This window comes from Globicephala melas, chromosome 8 (assembly GCF_963455315.2).
Source record: "Globicephala melas chromosome 8, mGloMel1.2, whole genome shotgun sequence".
Taxonomy (NCBI): Eukaryota; Metazoa; Chordata; class Mammalia; order Artiodactyla; family Delphinidae; genus Globicephala; species Globicephala melas.
This window is the reverse complement of record NC_083321.1, coordinates 99,645,303-99,662,788: the sequence shown is the minus strand read 5'-3', so window position 1 is coordinate 99,662,788 and position 17,486 is coordinate 99,645,303. Positions and strand designations below refer to the sequence as shown.

The 17,486-nt window shown below is 40.6% G+C and overlaps 1 protein-coding gene across 4 annotated transcripts in view; it reads left to right on the top strand.

Annotated features, from left to right (window-relative positions):
* Window positions 1-17,486, top strand: part of FEZ1 (fasciculation and elongation protein zeta 1) — a 40,338-nt gene that overhangs the window by 10,771 nt on the left and 12,081 nt on the right. For all 4 annotated transcript variants that reach the window (XM_060304259.1, XM_030840445.2, XM_060304258.2 and 1 more), the window contains exons 3-5: window positions 2,371-2,470; window positions 13,966-14,052; window positions 15,958-16,126. In XM_060304259.1, the coding sequence (XP_060160242.1) occupies window positions 2,371-2,470; window positions 13,966-14,052; window positions 15,958-16,126 (356 nt within the window). The remainder of the gene's footprint in view (window positions 1-2,370; window positions 2,471-13,965; window positions 14,053-15,957; window positions 16,127-17,486) is intronic.

Genomic DNA, 17,486 nt, shown 5'->3' with positions numbered 1-17,486 from the left:
CTGAAGGTCAGTGCCTGCATGCAGTTGTTCATTCTCGACGCAGAGAGTGTAATGCAGTGAGGCACGGAGGACTCGACTGCTGACCTTCCTAGTGGGTGTGGCGCTGGGACTTTTGGAGACAGCAAAGCATATTTGCCTCTTGGCTTTAGAACGCTAATGAGACTTGGATTTAGAATTAGGCTGGATTAATGAAGCTCTAATAGTGCTTGATGGAAACGGGATTATCACCCCTGTTTAAGACGTAGACTGAAATCCTGCTGAAGAGATGTCGAATGAACACTTGATGAGGTCTCTCCAAGTGCCTTCTTGTAACTGTACTACAAAAAATGAATAAGTGGATAACCAAAGCAGTGCCATTATATTGTGTTTTCTTGAGTTGCTTTTTTTATTACCAAATTGTGTGCATTGTGCGCTAGGAAAATCTCCTTGATTATATACCCATATGTCATATGTCATTCCAGATTTTATATATGTTAAGAACACTCCCCTCCCCCATTTTATGTATCTGATTTCAAGTGTCTGTGCTCTGAAATATACATAAATATATACATATATACACATATATATATATACACATCTTGCTATATATATAAAATGTGCACTTATCTTTTCAGCATCTTACACCATACTTTGTCATGTTTTGGATTTGCTCCTATGTGTACATAGTTGCTTATTTTTAAATGACCCTTACCTTATATTAGTATATCTAAATAAACTGTACCTTCTTATACCTTGTTTCACAGGTATCATTCATGTTTGATGTGCATAGGCACCTGAAGGAGATTGCACTGAGCCCTCATTATTTCATTACCTAATATTAACTCAAGTGTCGCTGGCTTCCATGGACGGCATTCATTATTTTAGGAGCTTGGTTTACTGATTTACATTAATCTCTTAGTGTTGACTAATTTATTCATTTTCCTGTGTGTGAGAGTTTGTGACTTTGGGCTTTTCCCCAAACCCCTCCCCATTTTTTTCCCCAAGAAAATCTTTCTGAAATAAGTGAGTTAAGCGAAAAGAATTGTAGAATACCCTTTCCTATAATGTACCTATCAGAACTTTAAAAAAGAAACGTAATAAAGGGAACCCCATCTTCCCCCACTAAAAACTAATTGTGTAGACAGTGGTGTATTTATTGGTTCCTTTCATATATTTTCTTTGGAGTCTCCATGATAGAGACAGGGCACACTTAGACTCTACATTGCTAGAGGACAGGATTGTGCCACCCTGGGATCCCTAAAACATTTTGGGTAATAAGTAACTTTTAATAGCACTGGCATCATCCCCTTACCTACGTTAGATGTCAAGGAATTAATTCTTGACCTTTTAGATTGCAGGCAGTTAACTCTTGAACAGCATGGGGGATTAAGGGTGCTGACCCCCTGGGTATTTGAAAAATCCATTTCCTGCTGTTTCTGCCTCAAAAACAAAGGAATTAGTAAACCACAAGGGCAATAAGCTGAAACAATTTGAATAGAAGCAGGACTCAAAGCCTACTTCTTTTAAGTCCACATATTGTGATCTCTAATCGAACACAAACTTTCCTCCACACTTAGTTAGAGTGAAAATATTGGTACTACAATATCTATTGGAAAAGAAATCCACATGTAAGTGGATGCTCACAGTTTAAACTCACGTCGTTCAAGGGCCAGCTGTATATATAAACTAGACAATGACCCTGATCTTTTTTTTTTTTTTTTGCGGTACACGGGCCTCTCACCGTTGTGGCCTCTCCCACTGCGGAGCACAGGCTCCAGACATGCAGGCCCAGCGGCCATGGCTCACGGGCCCAGCCGCTCTGCGGCATGTGGGATCCTCCCGGACCGGGGCACGAACCCCTGTCCCCTGCATCAGCAGGCGGACTCTCAACCACTGCGCCACCAGGGAAGCCTGACCCTGATCTTAATGAGATTCAGCCAGAAAATCTGCCCAGATCAATCTCTCTCTTCCTCCCTCCCCTTCTCATTCTTCTCTGCCCATAAAAAAGGAAACATGGACATTTCTTAAGTTAGTGAGACAGGAGCCATTTGGTTGAGGGGCAGATTTAGTTTCAGGGGCAGTTTATCTGTTGCCAGAGGTGTTTTACTTGTAGACGCTACCATTGGTTTCTCAATGGTGAGAAATTCCTCTTCTCTTAAGCAAACACCTTTGGCACTGAGGCTCTGGCCAGGGTCTCTTCTCTTGGCTCCTTCTCTCCTGGTAATGCCTGAAATTCAGTTTTGAAGCTACTTCGCTCCTGCATGCTGGAAGGCAGATGATCTCAGCCTGGCACACACAGAAGCCTCTCTCCTCCCCTGGCCCAGCTCTTCCTTCCTCCAGGCCAGGCCAGGCCACAGATGTGTGCTAATGAGAGCTTCTCTTTGTTTACAGGGTTTGGGATGCTCTGACAGACAATTACATCCCTTCACTCTCAGAAGACTGGAGGGACCCAAACGTGGAGGCTCTGAATGGCAACAGCTCTGAAACTGAGGTACCTCTCTGGGGCCCCCAGCTTAGCAGGGCTTGAGAAGCTGTGGATTCCAGTTAGAAAAACATTCAGTAATGCAACAGTCTTCCCCACTATGTATTGAAGCTCGACATCATTGCTGGGAAAGTAGGAGTTGTGGAGGAAGTGAAAAATAAGATGAAGGGGGACATCCAGGGTATATGAGGTGATTGGAGTGATTGTAAAGACTGTAAATGCAGATCACTTCTGTTGCTCATCGTCGGCCTACAACATGCAAAATAAGGTGATCTGAAGTAAGAGAGGAGAGTGAATATAATGGGCTTTTTTTGTGTTGGAATAATGATGGTTAAAAAAAAAAATCAGGGTTTCCCATCTAAGATGGACAGTTCAGTCCCATCAAAAAGTGTTGACAGACTTGTGACCAGCTCAGGGCCTGGCTAATGGCCAGAGTGGGGACCCAGATAATAGTGAGGTGACCATGCAACGGGGAGGAATTCTTTATGAAACTCATTAAACAGGCACTTATATGGCTGGACCTGAGTCACGGTCTGTGGTTACTGATGCCGAAGAGGAAAGTAGCCTACAGACTTCTGAAAAAGTAAAGAGAAGACGTAGTTTGAGTTGACTTGCATAGGTTATGGAACGTGACCTTTCAGAATATCCAAACTGCCCCTCCTAGCTGAATATACATATAGAAAGCTAAATCACGTAAGGGCTCTGTCCTTGCTAAAAGCCTGTTTCTACGTTGCTTTGTCTTCTAGTTTCACTTATAAAGGAAATTTGACAATTTCTTATCAGGAAGGGCTGTCACAATCCTGTGCGCACAGCAAATGAGGGTGGGAGGTGGATCTGATCTTTCTAGGTGCTCCAGGATTGAGTCCAAGGAAGAGCGAGAACCAGATTTCCCTTACTGGACGACATTTCTGCAGATCATTGGCCGAAATAGCACAGCAAAGAGATCAGCAATTGGCCGATTTGTTGAAAAGGTGGCTGAATACCCTTTTTAATTCTTCTAATACTTAGCCATCCAAAATACTTAAAACCACAAGAATAGACTTCGAAACAAAGAGATTTGCTTCAACCCTACTTAGCATGGGTGTGGGATGTCTCAGGTCCTGTTTTGAACTCCCGAGCACTTTTTTTCTCTTGCGGTACTTATATAGATCGTGTTTAGTACTTACCCAAAATGCAAAGGAGAAGATAGGCAATAATGGAATAACCCTAGTGACTGAAATGAAATCAGGTCCGTCATGGTGCAAAAGGCAAATTTTGCTTTGTTATCTCCTTTGCCACCTTTCCAACTCATTTTGTGGATTAAGCCAAAGTATATATAAGATAGCCTACCCTTCAAAAGGACTCTAATTTATCCTCATTTGCAGATTTCCCTCAAGAGGGTTAATATTTCAGGGCAAACTGAATGACCCTGAGAAGGATGATCTTGAGCTCTGCTCCTTGTAGAATTTTCTCCATCTGACCCACGGGAAATGGACGGCGTAGCAAAAGTGGATGGATGAAGGTTGTTTTATTTTAGCCTCCTTTATTATCTGGATTCATTACAGTAGAAGCTCTTTTCACTGACATCAGTTTAAACGACTTGCTATATAACCAGTGCTCTGTATTCCTTCTGTAAAACATGCCAACCGAAAGCCCTTGGCATGCGGCATGAACACGACTGGTAGGCTTCTCTCTGGGAAGTCTTCTCTCTTCTTCCACTTAATTCATTGCCAAGAATCAGTTGTGTTTGTTCCCAAACCTGTTCATGCTTGTCCTTGTGACTGTAACTAATGTCATGAAATGTTATGGAAACTGTAGGGTTATGACTGCAAAGACAGTCATTTTTGCTTTTATAAAATCAAAGTAACACATGTGTGTAATTTTAAAAGTCAAATAATATTTTTAAAATAATACGAGACAACAAAAAATATAAACAGCAGTCTCTGACTTATCTTTCCTGGCTCCATTAGAGGCAACCACTTTGACTTCTTATAGCTGTTTCTTTTGGCGGGTACCTACAATTTTCTAAATAACACATTTATGTTACTACTTCTTTGATTATCTAAAATGAATAATTTTGGCTGTTGTCCATTATGGAAGATAAGATTTAAGTCTCTCGCATCACCTCAAATACTCACATTTGGCCTTCCCCCTTGTCACCAATTAAATCAATATTACAAGTACACACTAGGGTAACTGTGTAAATACTATTTCTTGCTGAATCATGTAGTGTTCTATAAGAATATTTCCTCTCTTGTACAACTTCTTATTTAACCTGGAGTGAAGAATTGCCTTGTTTTTTCATTTGCTTAGCTTCCTGTATATCTATCATTAGTTCAACCCCAAACTCTGAGTGAACTCTACATCTCAAAATATGTTTTTAAAAAGTCAGATAGTCTTTCAATTCAATCAAAAAAAAAAATCCAAACTAGTACCCTCCATCTTTTTGCTATAAACTAATGTGGTTGTACTCTAGATCTGGTGCACAGCTGCTGTCCTGGGAAATCTTCATGTCTCTCTCTCCTGTCCTCTGACTGCCATGCTTTTATTTTTTTGGGTATGTTCCCTTGTTTTGGTGAAAAAAATTCAGTGTATTCTTGAGAAAGGGTAGAGAGGAATATATTTGTTAGAATAGATGAGAGTGTCTTTATTCTCCCATCATACTCTTGATTGAGAATTTGACTTGATAGAGTTATTTTAGGCTGCAAGTGAATATTTACTCAGAATTGCAAAGCCATCATTATCTTTTCCTCCAGCTTTCAGTGACGATTGAGAAGCCCCATTTAGAATCCATTCTGATTCTTTGTCTTTTCTATGTGACTCTCTTTTGGTTCTCTCTAGAAGCTTTCAGAATATTCTCTTTTTCCTTTCTCATTTCTTTTACAGTAATGTGCCTCAGAGTGAGCTTTATTTTTTCATTCAGATGAATTATAATCCATGGGCCCTTTTGACCTGGAAGCTCATGACTTTAAATTGTGGCATGGTTGCTTGTTATTTCTCTGAAGATGAATTATTTCCATTTTCTGCCTCTATTGAGATGATTATATGGTTTTCTCCTTTATTATGTCAATGTAATGAATTACATGAATTGAGTTTCAAATGTTAAATCAACCTTGCATTCTTGAGATTAAAGGCAACTTGGTCATGGTATATTACTTTTCCTTTTTAATCATAGCTTTACTGAAGGATAATTGGCATACAATAAACAACACATGTTAAAGAGTGCAGTTTGATAGGTTTTGACATATACGTCTGTGAAACCATCACCACAATCAAGATAGTGAGCATGTCTGCATGTCCATCACTCTTCCCTTTCACCCCCCAATCTTCAGGCAACTAGCTGCTGTCATCATAGATTAGTTTGCATTTTCTAGAATTTTGTATAGGTGGAATCACGCAGCATGTACTCTTTTTTCGGTCTGATTTTTAAAACTCAATATAATTATCTAGATATTCATCTATTTTATTGCATGTATCTACATACATTCCTTTTTATTGCTGAGTAGTGTTCCATTATATTGATATACTATAATTTGCTTATTCATTCACATGTTGATGGACATTTGGTTTTTTTCCAGCTTTTGAATATTGCGAATGAAGCTACTATGAACATTCTCGTATAAGTCTTTTTGTGGACATGTCTCTGTTTCTCTTGGGTAAAAACCTATGAGTGGGATGTCTGAGTCATATTGTAAGTGTCTTTTTCACTTTTTTTTTTTTTGTGTGTGGTACGCAGGCCTCTCATTGTTGTGGCCTCTCCCGTTGCGGAGCACAGGCTCCGGACGCATAGGCTCAGCGGCCATGGCTCACGGGCCCAGCCGCTCCGCGGCATGTGGGATCCTCCTGGACCGGGGCACGAACCCGCGTCCCCTGCATCGGCAGGCGGACTCTCAACCACTGCGCCACCAGGGAAGCCCTGGACAGCCTTTTTGATTTTAGTCATCTGAGTGGGTATATAGTAGTATCTTATTTTAATTTGCATTTTCCTGGTAACAAATGATGTTAAGCATCTTTTCATGTGCTTATTCACAGACCATGCATCTTCTTTGGTGAAGTACCTGTTCAGATCTTTTGCCCATTTTCTTAGTGGGCTGTTTGTGTTCTTAGTAATGAGTCATTGGAGTTCCTCATGTTAAAAGATAAAATGAGGCATATTAAATTTCTGAGAGTTTACCTGAGCAAAAATCTGTTCGAATCAGACAATGCCAAACCCAAAGTGGGTAGGAGTGCTCCATCGACAGGAGCTAGAGGAAGGACTTTTACAGAGAAGAGGTGGAAGCAAAGGAAGGAAATTATCTGATTGGCTGTAGCTTGAGTGGTTGCATCATCTGGAAAAGTCTGGGTGGCTGTTTGTGAGTGGCTGTCCTTTGGTTTGAGTTCTTAACCTTGAGGCATTAGAGGTTTTGGTTTGCTTAGGAGACTCCTGAAGCATTCAAGTCATCTCAGTCTAATAGCCTCTTTGTTTACTTATTTTAACACATATATTCTAGGTATAGTCCTTTTTCTGTTGTATGTTTTACAAATATTTTCTTCTTGTCTATGGACTGTCTTTTAACTTTATTAACAGTACATTTGAAGAGCAAATGTTTTTTAAATGTGATGAAGTCCAGTTTATTCATCTGTGTTTAATAGTTTGTGCTTTTTATGTAGTACTTAAGAAATTGCCAAGCCCAGGGTCACTAAGAGTGTTTTCTTAAGCCTTCTAGAAGTTTTGTAGTTTTAGCTCTTATATAGTTTATGATCCACTTCACGTTAGTTTCTGTATATGGTGTGAGGTTAATGTCAGGGTTCATGTGTATGGCTATCCAGTTGTTCTAGTATAATTCATTGGAAATATCCTTTCCATATTGAATTGTCTTGGCACCTTTGTTGAAAATCAGTTGACCTAAATGTGTGGATATATTTCTGAATTCTCTGTTCTGTTTCACTGATATATGTGTCTATCTTAATGCCAATATTATGCTCTATTCATTACTGTAGCTTTATAATAATGTCTTGCCATAAAGCATAAGACTTTCAACTTTGTTCTTTTTTTTCAAAGTGGCTTTGGCTATTTTAGGTCCTTTGCATTTCTGTATAAATTTTGGAATCACCTGATCAATTTGTACAAAGAAACTTGCTGGACATTCAACTGTGATTGTATTAAATCTATAAAACAATTTATGTATGTAGATCAATGTTAATGTGATGAATTACACTAATTGATTTTCAAATATTAAACCAACCTTTCATTTTTAAGAGAAATCCCACTTAGTTGTGATAGATATCCTTTTCACATAATGTGGGATTTGATTTGTTTATATTTTATTAAGGATTTTTGCATCTGTGTTCATGAGGAATCTTTCTTTTTAATTTTCTTTTCTTGTAATGTCATATGGTGAATTGGGAATTTTTCTGCTTCTATTTTCTGAAAGAGTTTGTGTTATATTGGTATTATTTCTTCCTTAAATATTTGATTGACTACACCAATGAAACTATCTGGACCAGGGGTTTTCTCCGTGAAAGTTTTTGATTACAGATTCAACTCCTTTAATAGATATTGGGCTGGGCTTCCCTGGTGGCACAGTGGTTGAGAGTCCGCCTGCCGATGCAGGGGACACGGGTTCGTGCCCCGGCCCGGGAGGATCCCACATGCCGCGGAGCGGCTGGGCCCGTGAGCCATGGCCGCTGAGCCTGCGCTCCGCAATGGGAGAGGCCACAACAGTGAGAGGCCCGCGTACCGCAAAAAAAAAAAAAAAAAAAAAAAAAGATATTGGGCTATTTAGATTTTCCACTTCTTCCTGAGATGATTTTGGTAAAGTGTGTTTCTTAAGGAATTTATTCATTTAATCTAAGTCATAGTATTGACCACAAAATTGTTTATGATATTCTCTCATTCTTTTAATGTTAGTAAGATCTATAGTGATGTTCCCTTTTTTATTACTGTTATTGTTGATTTGTGTTTTCTCTCTCCTCTGTCCCTCTCCCTCATCCCCTTCTCATCAGTCTGTTTTTGGGTTTATCACTTTTATTAATCTTTCCAGAGAACCAGTTTTTTTTTCCTCTGTGTTTTTTCATATTCTAGTATGTTGATTTCTTCCCTTAACTTGATTGTATTCTTCTTTGTATTTAAAATAGGGTTTTACTTCACCCTTTATTTTTTAAGCTTCTAAAGTGGAAGCTTAGGTCATATTTTAAACTTTAAAAAAATGATCTTAGTCTATTTGGGCTTCTATAACAAAATACGACAGACTGGGTGGCTTATAGACAACAGAAATTTACTTTTCACAGTTATGGAGGCTGGATATCCACGATCAGGGTGCCAGCATGGTTGATTCTGGTAAAAGGTCTCTTCCAGCTTGCAGACTGTCAACTTCTGACTATGTCCTCACAGGACACATGGTACAGAGGAGCTCTGTGGAGCCTCTTTTATAGAAACACACTCCCACTGATGAGGGTTCCACCCTCCCCAGCACCTCCCCAAGGCCTCCTTATACCATCACATTGGGGGTTAGGATTTCAACATGAATTTTGGGAGGACACAAACATTTAGTCCATAGTAATAACATAAGCATCTTAAAACAATAAAATTTCTTTTAAGCATTGCCTTAACTGAGTCCCACAATTTTGATGTGGTATGTTTTCATTATCATTCAGTTCAAAATATTTTCCAGTTTCCTCTTTCTTTTTTGGCCTATGGGTTATTTAGAAGAATGTTTATAGATATTTTGTCATTGATTTCTCATTTAATTTTGTCAGAGAACAAAATCTGTACAAATTAAATCTTTTAAAATATATTGAGACTGACGTATGACCTAGCACATGTTGTATCTTAGTGAATGTACTATGTATCACTGAGAAGAAAGTATATTTTGCAATTGTTGGTTGTGATGTTCTAAAAAGGTCAACTAGATTAAGGTGGTTTATAGTATGGTTGGATTCTTTATATTCTGACTTTTTGTCTGTTTATTTTATCAATTATCAAGACAAGAGTGTTAAAAATTTCCAGTTATTACCCTGGATTTGTCTATTTCTTTCTTCAGTTCTGTCAGTTTTTGTTTTATATATTTCGAAGCTCTGTTATTAACTGCATACACTTTTACTATTGTTATGTCTTCCTGATTGACCCTTTTATCACTATGAAATATCCTTCTTTATCTCTGGTAATACTCCTTGTTTTGAAATCTGCTTTGTCTGATATGAATTTAACCACAACAGCTTTCTTATGCTATTAGGTATACATTTTTTTCAATCCTTTTACTTTTCATCTATCTGCGTCTTTAAAATGTGTCTTTTATAGATTGTATGTAGTTGGGTCTTTTATATTCAGTCTGACAATGATAATCTGTGCTTTTTAGTTTATTGTGTTTAGTTCACTTGCATAGCATTTATTTCATTAACGTTTAACATAACATTACTATTTTGTGTTTAGGTGTACCATCTTGCATTTCTATTTGTTCCATCTGGGTTTTTTGTTGTTATTGTTCCTCTGTTTCACCTTCTTTTGGGTTAATCAAATACTTTTTGGTATTGCATTTTATATCTACCTTTGGAATTTTAGTTATACCTCTTTGTATAGCTGTACCTTTTTTTTTAGTGGATGCTAGGTTGGCATCTGCTCTCTAGCATCTCTTTTTTTTTTTTTTTTTTGCGGTACATGGGCCTCTCACCGTTGTGGCCTCTCCCGTTGCGGAGCACAGGCTCTGGACCCACAGGCTCAGCGGCCATGGCTCACGGGCCCAGCCGCCCCGCGGCATGTGGGATCTTCCTGGACCGGGGCACGAACCTGTGTCCCCTGCATCGGCAGGCGGACTCTCAACCACTGCGCCACCAGGGAAGCCCTCTAGCATCTCTTTTGCTGTTGTCTTTTCTCCAGTTCTCTCTGTCCCTGTGGGATATTCTCTTTTGATCTCTTTACTCTCACTTTAGCAGAGTTTCAGGAGATAACTGCGTGTGCTCAATCTCCCACGTACCTTCCTTCTACTGTTCAAAAACAGAAACAGGAAACAAAAGTTGTGTTGTAATGTGGATGATGCAAGAAAGACTACATGAAATTCTACTCGGAGGCCCATGATGGAAGAAAAGGCCTTGGCCTTACGTTAGGCGCTTGGTGAATGAATAAATGTACATTTATGTTTTCAGGTCAAAATAATCTGCTTGAGCTATGTATGTATGTATGATTATTATTCACAATTCTCCACTTTTAATTGGGTTTTTCAGTTAATGAACCTATTCTGTTCCTGACTGATGTAAAAGGTGGTCTCTTTTATCCCTGTAACTTTAATTGATAGCAGATGGTGGTTCTCTTAGACAAGAGGAAATGGGAGTCTAGGACAGTAAGTTACATCCTTCTGTTTTCAGGTGAATAAGCAGCTCATTTATCTGTGGAGCTGGGATATAGGAGGTGATAGTATTGCCATTCAGTCCTCTCCTTTTCATTCCTTCTTTCAACAAGTATTTGTTGCCACGTGCTGTTTGCTGTGTTCTGGTGCATCTCCCTTTGGGGATATAGAAGCACTGACTTAACCCACACAGATGGGTTAAGTTGCCCTTTCCTTGGGCTGGGTACATATTGGTGATTTTTTTCTCCTTCTTTTACTTTTTGACTGGAGGTGAAAATGTATCGCTATCTCTTAAATTTGGTCAAGAAGACAACCACCCATGTGAAACAATCGTGGTAAGGGGAGGGAAATATCGTGCAGTAGAAATTCCCTTTCCTGTGAATGGCATCATCTGGAATGCTTTAACAAACAACACTGGGTAATAGGCATTATTGGACACAAGAACTTGATGTCATTTTAATTCTCACTCAGACTCCCGTGCACCTAGATTTAGCATTCTCATAGTCTCCAGGGAAGAGTCTCTGCATTTATTTTTAAGCTTTAAAAGTGACCAAGTTACAGCCCTAAAGGCACACCGTTTACCGAAAGCAGGAGGAGGAAGCAGCTTGCTGAATAGTATGGCCAGGCTCATTTCTGGATCTTGGTCTTCTATTCTCAATTCTGGGAAGAAGTCACTCAGAAGAATGAGGTTTTTTTCTTGGAAGAGCCATAGTTCACTTCAATAATATGGAGACAACTTGAAGATTTAGTCTACAGAGAAATTCAGCCCCAATTTGACAGCCTTCTCGTTTCCACACAAGAGGCTAAAGAACTCCCTGCAGTCGTTTCTCTGCATGTGTCATATATTAAGAATAAGAGTATTCATACACTCGTCCGTATACCTATGTGTATGAATATATATGACGAATACTGTTATCAATATACGTAAATGCTGTCATTTTCCAAAATCTTTCTCACCAGCTTTCCACACTCTGTACAAGATGCTGTCCTGGGAATGGAGGGAAGGGAGGGAGTCTGTAAACAGCACTGAAAGGAAAGAGGGCTTGTTGAGAAGTGACAAGAGCAGAATAGAGTCCACTAGATAGAGGCAAAACATGGGACCAGGCTTAGAGAGGGTGAGGAAGATGAGGGAACCAGAACAAAAGCTACAGAGTGAGGAGAAAAGGAGAGGGACAGGGCAGATGCAGTGAAAGCAGAGGATGGCAGAGATCCACGTGGGGAAGAGGGAAGGGGCCAGGGCTTTCTCGGGAGGACTTTGTGCATGTGTCTCCTTTTATTTTATTTCGTTTTGTAGCGGCAGACTTCTGAGATCTGAGAACATACGGGTTAGGTATAGCTCCCACGATACTACGAACTCATGGTAACTTTCACAAGCTTATAATTCATTTTCAAATCTCGTTTTACCCATGCCTGAAAAATCAAACCAGCAGGCTTTGTACCAGAGGGGAGAGAAGGCTCTAACTAGGAATCATCCATGCCGCTGCCTGGCTTCCCTAATGTCTGAACAGCAAGAAGGGTCTATGCCTAAAAGCTCTCCCCTGCCTTCACCGGGAGCTCAGAGGGAGGACTTGGGAAGGGCGATGGTGTAGTTGAAAGATGCAGTATTAACAGCCAGTGAGGTAAACTCGCTAAAATTGGCCACATCTCAGAAAATGTAAATATTCCATTTAAAAAATCGAATTACTATGAAAAAAATTCTGGTTATAGACTAACACTGGCTGTCAGATGCTTATAAAAAATAATCCAAACAGAAAAGAAAACTTTGTTTCCCAGCATGAGCCTAACTTCTACCACAGGACTTTCTAGCCCTAAGAAAGTTCTGCCATATGAGAGTAGTTGTGAACAAACCGTGGCTACAGGAGTTTCCTTCTGCACAGTGGGGAGCTGCAGAAAGCAGGCGGGTACCACAGGTGGTGGACTTGGCGGAGAGAGGAGCATATGGGTTCGACAGCAGAAATAGATGTCGCCATCTGGCACAAAACCCCTCAAATAATCCCATTACCTCCCTGTCCTACCCCTTATCCAGGTTGAGAGCAGAGGGCCTTTGAGATATATTTGATGTTTTCTTTATAACATAGTCCCGGTTTTAAGCAAATGTAGCTAGAAGGTGATGTGTTTTGTTGGGGGTACCTGCCAAGGTGGAGTTCAAGGAAGAGGGGAGAAGTTTCTGAGGATGGACTCCCTCTGACATGATTGCTTGGATTGGAACTGGGATGTTTCCTGCGGGTGCTAATTAGAACAGGAAAAGTGTAATCCCCAGGAAAGAGGGAGATCAGCATGCCAGCTGTTGGTGCGCAAGTGAAATTGATTCCTGGATGACAGGTGTCTGCAGGAAGATTTCCTTGAGGCACTTCCTGCCAGACCCTAAATGACTTTCAAACGAGACTCCTGGACACAGACAGCTTGTTAGGTGGTTTAGGGGCTTATCCTGTGCAGGTTTTGAACATCAATACCAGGCTATGGCCGCTTGGGACACGGACAGTAAAGTCAGATATGCTGTGAATACCTTGCTGGACTTCTACATTTAGAATCTCAAGGGTTGGGAGCTTTCAGAGCCTTACTTGGGATGATGGAAATCTGGAGACACGTGGCAAATGTTTCAGTATGTGCTGTTGCTGTGGAGTCTGTCCTTTGGTTGGTGTGCTTAGGTTGTTCGTTGGCATGTCCAACGGAGCTTCTGTACATCCTTCATCAGCTACGACACCATGCCTAGATTCCAATGACACGATGACATTTCATCAAATTTTAAAAACATGATTATTTGCACTGGAACAGCCCACCCCTTTAAATGCCTAATAAAATAAAATCTGGAAACTGATCCCCAGATTGAAATTCCTTATATAAACAAGTGTGCCTTTGCTGCAGGAGTTGGTTGCCATTGTTACTCACCTCAGGAAGGTTCCTTGTTCATGTAAAAACGACCTGTCTGTCGGTTAAAGAACAGTTCTTTTCCCCATGGGTCGGAATGGTGCCGGCCACACACGCCTTATTGTCTTTTTCTAAGCTGGACCCAGTGATGCGTGCTGTGTGGACAGGGTACGCTTGGAATTGGATGAAACTCTGCACACCTCTTCAGATTTTCTCTTTACACAGGGGATGGCCAGAGTGGCCTCTGTCAGTGTCATCTATTCTAGAGACTGGAGAGGATCCTAGTTCTGCTGATGGTCAATCAGAATTCCATCCCCCACCCCACACCTCTTTCAGATCCATGAGAAAGGAGAGGAAGAGTTCAATGAGAAGAGTGAACATTATTCTGGAATCAGTGAGGAGCCTCTGCTCACAGCAGATCAGGTACGAATCTCTCTCTCTCTCTCTCTCTCTCTCTCTCTCTCTAAGTTCTTGGAACTTTTAGTTCCTTTGATAGACAAAAAGTCTGAATACATACCTGCCACATCCCTTTCAGGCAGTAGAAAAATGTATGGTCTTGTGGTGGCTGTGTCTTTGGTAAATTTCATGTCTCTTTAAGCCTCAGGTTATGCACCTGCTGTAATTAGGGATGTAATTCCTGACGTGTGTTGGATGTGGTCCATGTTTGATAACAGCCAGAGATGGGCTCAGCGTTTACTGCCTTCATTTCCTGCTAAGTGTCTTTATTGCAGCTCATTGTACTTGGAGTCAAGACACTTAAACAAGGGTCCCAAATAGCTGTTCTACAAGAATAGAAATGGCAGAAGAGGCTTCCAAGTGACGGACATTTTCTCATATTTCATAGAACACTGAAAACGTTGAGCCTTCCAAAAGAAGTATTAGAAACACTTGTTTTTTTTTAAAAAAAAGATCTAATGTTTCACATTTTATTGAGTTACTTAATTTTAGTTTTAATAATTTGTTACTTAGGGAAAATACTCCTGAGTCTCTGGATTCCTTATTCAACCTTTGAGTCAACAACTATTTATGGGCACTTGCTTTGAGCAGGCACCTTTCAGGTGTTTTCACAGAGTGGTTCTGAAAAAGCTCCACTAGGAGTTTTGGGTCCAGAAAGTGCTTTTCAGTAAAAGGAACTCTTTCATATCTGTGGTAAAAAGGTGGGCTATAAACAGATAAGGATCAAGAGATTAAAAGGAACCAGATTAAAAAGAACAGGAGCTAGCAGTTACCTTGTGAATTTGGGGGGAAATGCAATTCAGTGACACAAGTTCAATGATAATGACTCTGAAAGAGAAGCTTAGCCATAAAATTCTAAAGGGGGGTCGTGTAGTTTGCTCATGTTCCATGAGTGGCTTGCAGTAGTCAAAAACTAAGTATCCCTTAAATTTGTGAGTGGAGATGGGAAAGCTTGGGAATAAAATAGAAATTATTCCAGAGGAGGGGACCTAAGTGCCTTTATCTTTGATCCAGCCTAACATAAAGGAGCCCACTTCAAAGACCAGTTGGCCTTGGAGATGGAGTCCATCACAGCATCGAGAACAGACAAATATATAGATGCACTGTTCTGACCAGACTCATGGATGGCTTCTTTCAGAAGTGGTCTTTGCTTATTCCATTTCCTTTATGTGTAAACAATTAATGTACAAAGTAGTTCAGCCTTATTCCTCTTGGCAGTTATCTAATTTTACTCTCTCTTCTAGGAGCTGTCCCCTACAAGAGTCTAGATTACAGATGGGTTTCTTATCGATTTTCTGCTCTCCAGAACCTACCTGTCCTTTTATTATGTCATTATCTTTATTTCCACTTTTGTTGGGCAGCTTTAGTTCCTGTCCAGGTGAATTCTGGAGGAAGAGCTGTTTTCCTCTAAGTAAAAAAGCAACTCCCCATTTTGAGTTATCCTAGGAACACTTTGGTTTTTTTCCCATCTTAAGCATCATCGCAATGAATGGACTGGATTTTGTGTTTGAGTTGGGTAGATAAAATGTCTTTCCACTTAGAAAGAAAGTGCTCAGAAAATTGAAGTAAATGTTCCCTTCCAGGAAGCTCTGCTTCATTTCCTGAAAGAGCAGTTTATTCCCAAAAAAGCACTCATCTAAATGATGTTCTTGGAAGAGGTTTGACATTAGAGAGGATTTTATATCAAAGGAAGAGTGTTTGTAAGCCTTTGGTCAGATCTAGTTTTATTATTATCCAGTATTTATTAAGTAACAATATTGCTTTAGGAATTTTACAGACAGCAAATTAGGAACATCCTTCCCTGATCAGAATTCAAGCTGGGATGTCCCTGCAGCAGAGAAGAGTGAGCACTCCCTTGTGTACCTTCTCCAGGTGATTGAGGAGATTGAGGAAATGATGCAGAACTCCCCAGACCCTGAGGAGGAAGAGGATGTTCTAGAAGAGGAGGATGGGGGAGAAACCTCCTCCCAGGCGGACTTGGTCCTCCTGCAGGAGATGCAGGCCTTGACCCAGACCTTCAACAACAACTGGTCCTACGAAGGTGAGAGTTCTGGGGGCGGGCTCACGGAGGACAAACTCAGCTCTGCCAGGCAGGGCACATGCTTCACACGCCACTAAGAGAACCTCGGATCTAGGGAGCTGGCAATACCTTTCTTGCTGGACATCAGGAGAGAAGCATTGCTGGGAGAGGAAGCAAGATTAAAAGGATAAAACGACCTGCTGTACAGCACAAGGAACTCTACTCAATACTGTGTAATGGCCTATATGGGAAAATCTAAAAAAAAAAAAAAAAAAAAGAGTGGATATATGTATATGTATAACTGATTCACTTTGCTGTACACCTGAAACTAACCCAACAGTGTAAATCAACTATAATCCAATAAAACTTTTTTAAAAATGAAAACAACGGTAAAACAAACCAAAGAACAAGGCTAAAGCAGAACGAGTAGAGGAAATCTGAACCCACTATTCACAATGATGCTACCGTGAAATCAATGAACAAACCTACAAATGGTAATGATAATAAGAGCTCGTATTTTTGGAGAGCTTTGGAGGGCCAGGCGCTGTTCTAAAAGTTTCTATGCATAATCTCATTTCATGCCTGTGCCAACCCCATTAGGATTGAGCTAACTGAGTTTCCAAGAGGGTAAGTGACTTGTTCCAAGGCCACCGTTGCAGAAATATAATTAAGAAATAAAATCTCCTCCCCACCCAGAAAACCTCTCCACAGAAGTAGAGGTTTTCTTTCTGAGAAAATGAAAACAATTTCATTATTGAATTGATGCATGTCACAGTCAACCCACTAAAGGGATTGCAAAACTGGAAAGAAATCTAACCCGTGTCTACAGCTAACTGGACACAACCCATTACAATGTTGCAATTTAGAGTCAGGTGGCAAGTTAGGCCCCTGTTTTCTTTCTTGGGGATGACTTTTCAAAGCAGTGGCTCCCAGGTCCTTGAGGAAGCACATCTGAGTCCTGAGACTGGCCAGTGGCTTATTTAGCCATTAAAATGATGCACATATATTTGAAAAACAGAGAGAGATTCTGAAAGAAAAAGGGAGGTGAGGGGGGCTTCCCTGGTGGTGCAGTGGTTGAGAGTCTGCCTCCCGATGCAGGGGACGCGGGTTCATGCCCCGGTCCGGGAAGATCCCACATGCCGCGGAGCGGCTGGGCCCGTGAGCCATGGCCGCTGAGCCTGCGCGTCCACAGCCTGTGCTCCGCAACGGGAGAGGCCACAGCGGTGAGAGGACCGCGTACCGCAAAAAAAAAAAAACAACAAAAATAAGGGAGGTGAGGAAGAGGGGAAGTCTCTTCCCTTATTTTCAACAGGGAGAATCAAGCCTCTTATTTTAGTTTTTTAACATCTTTATTGCTTTACAATGGTGTGTTAGTTTCTGC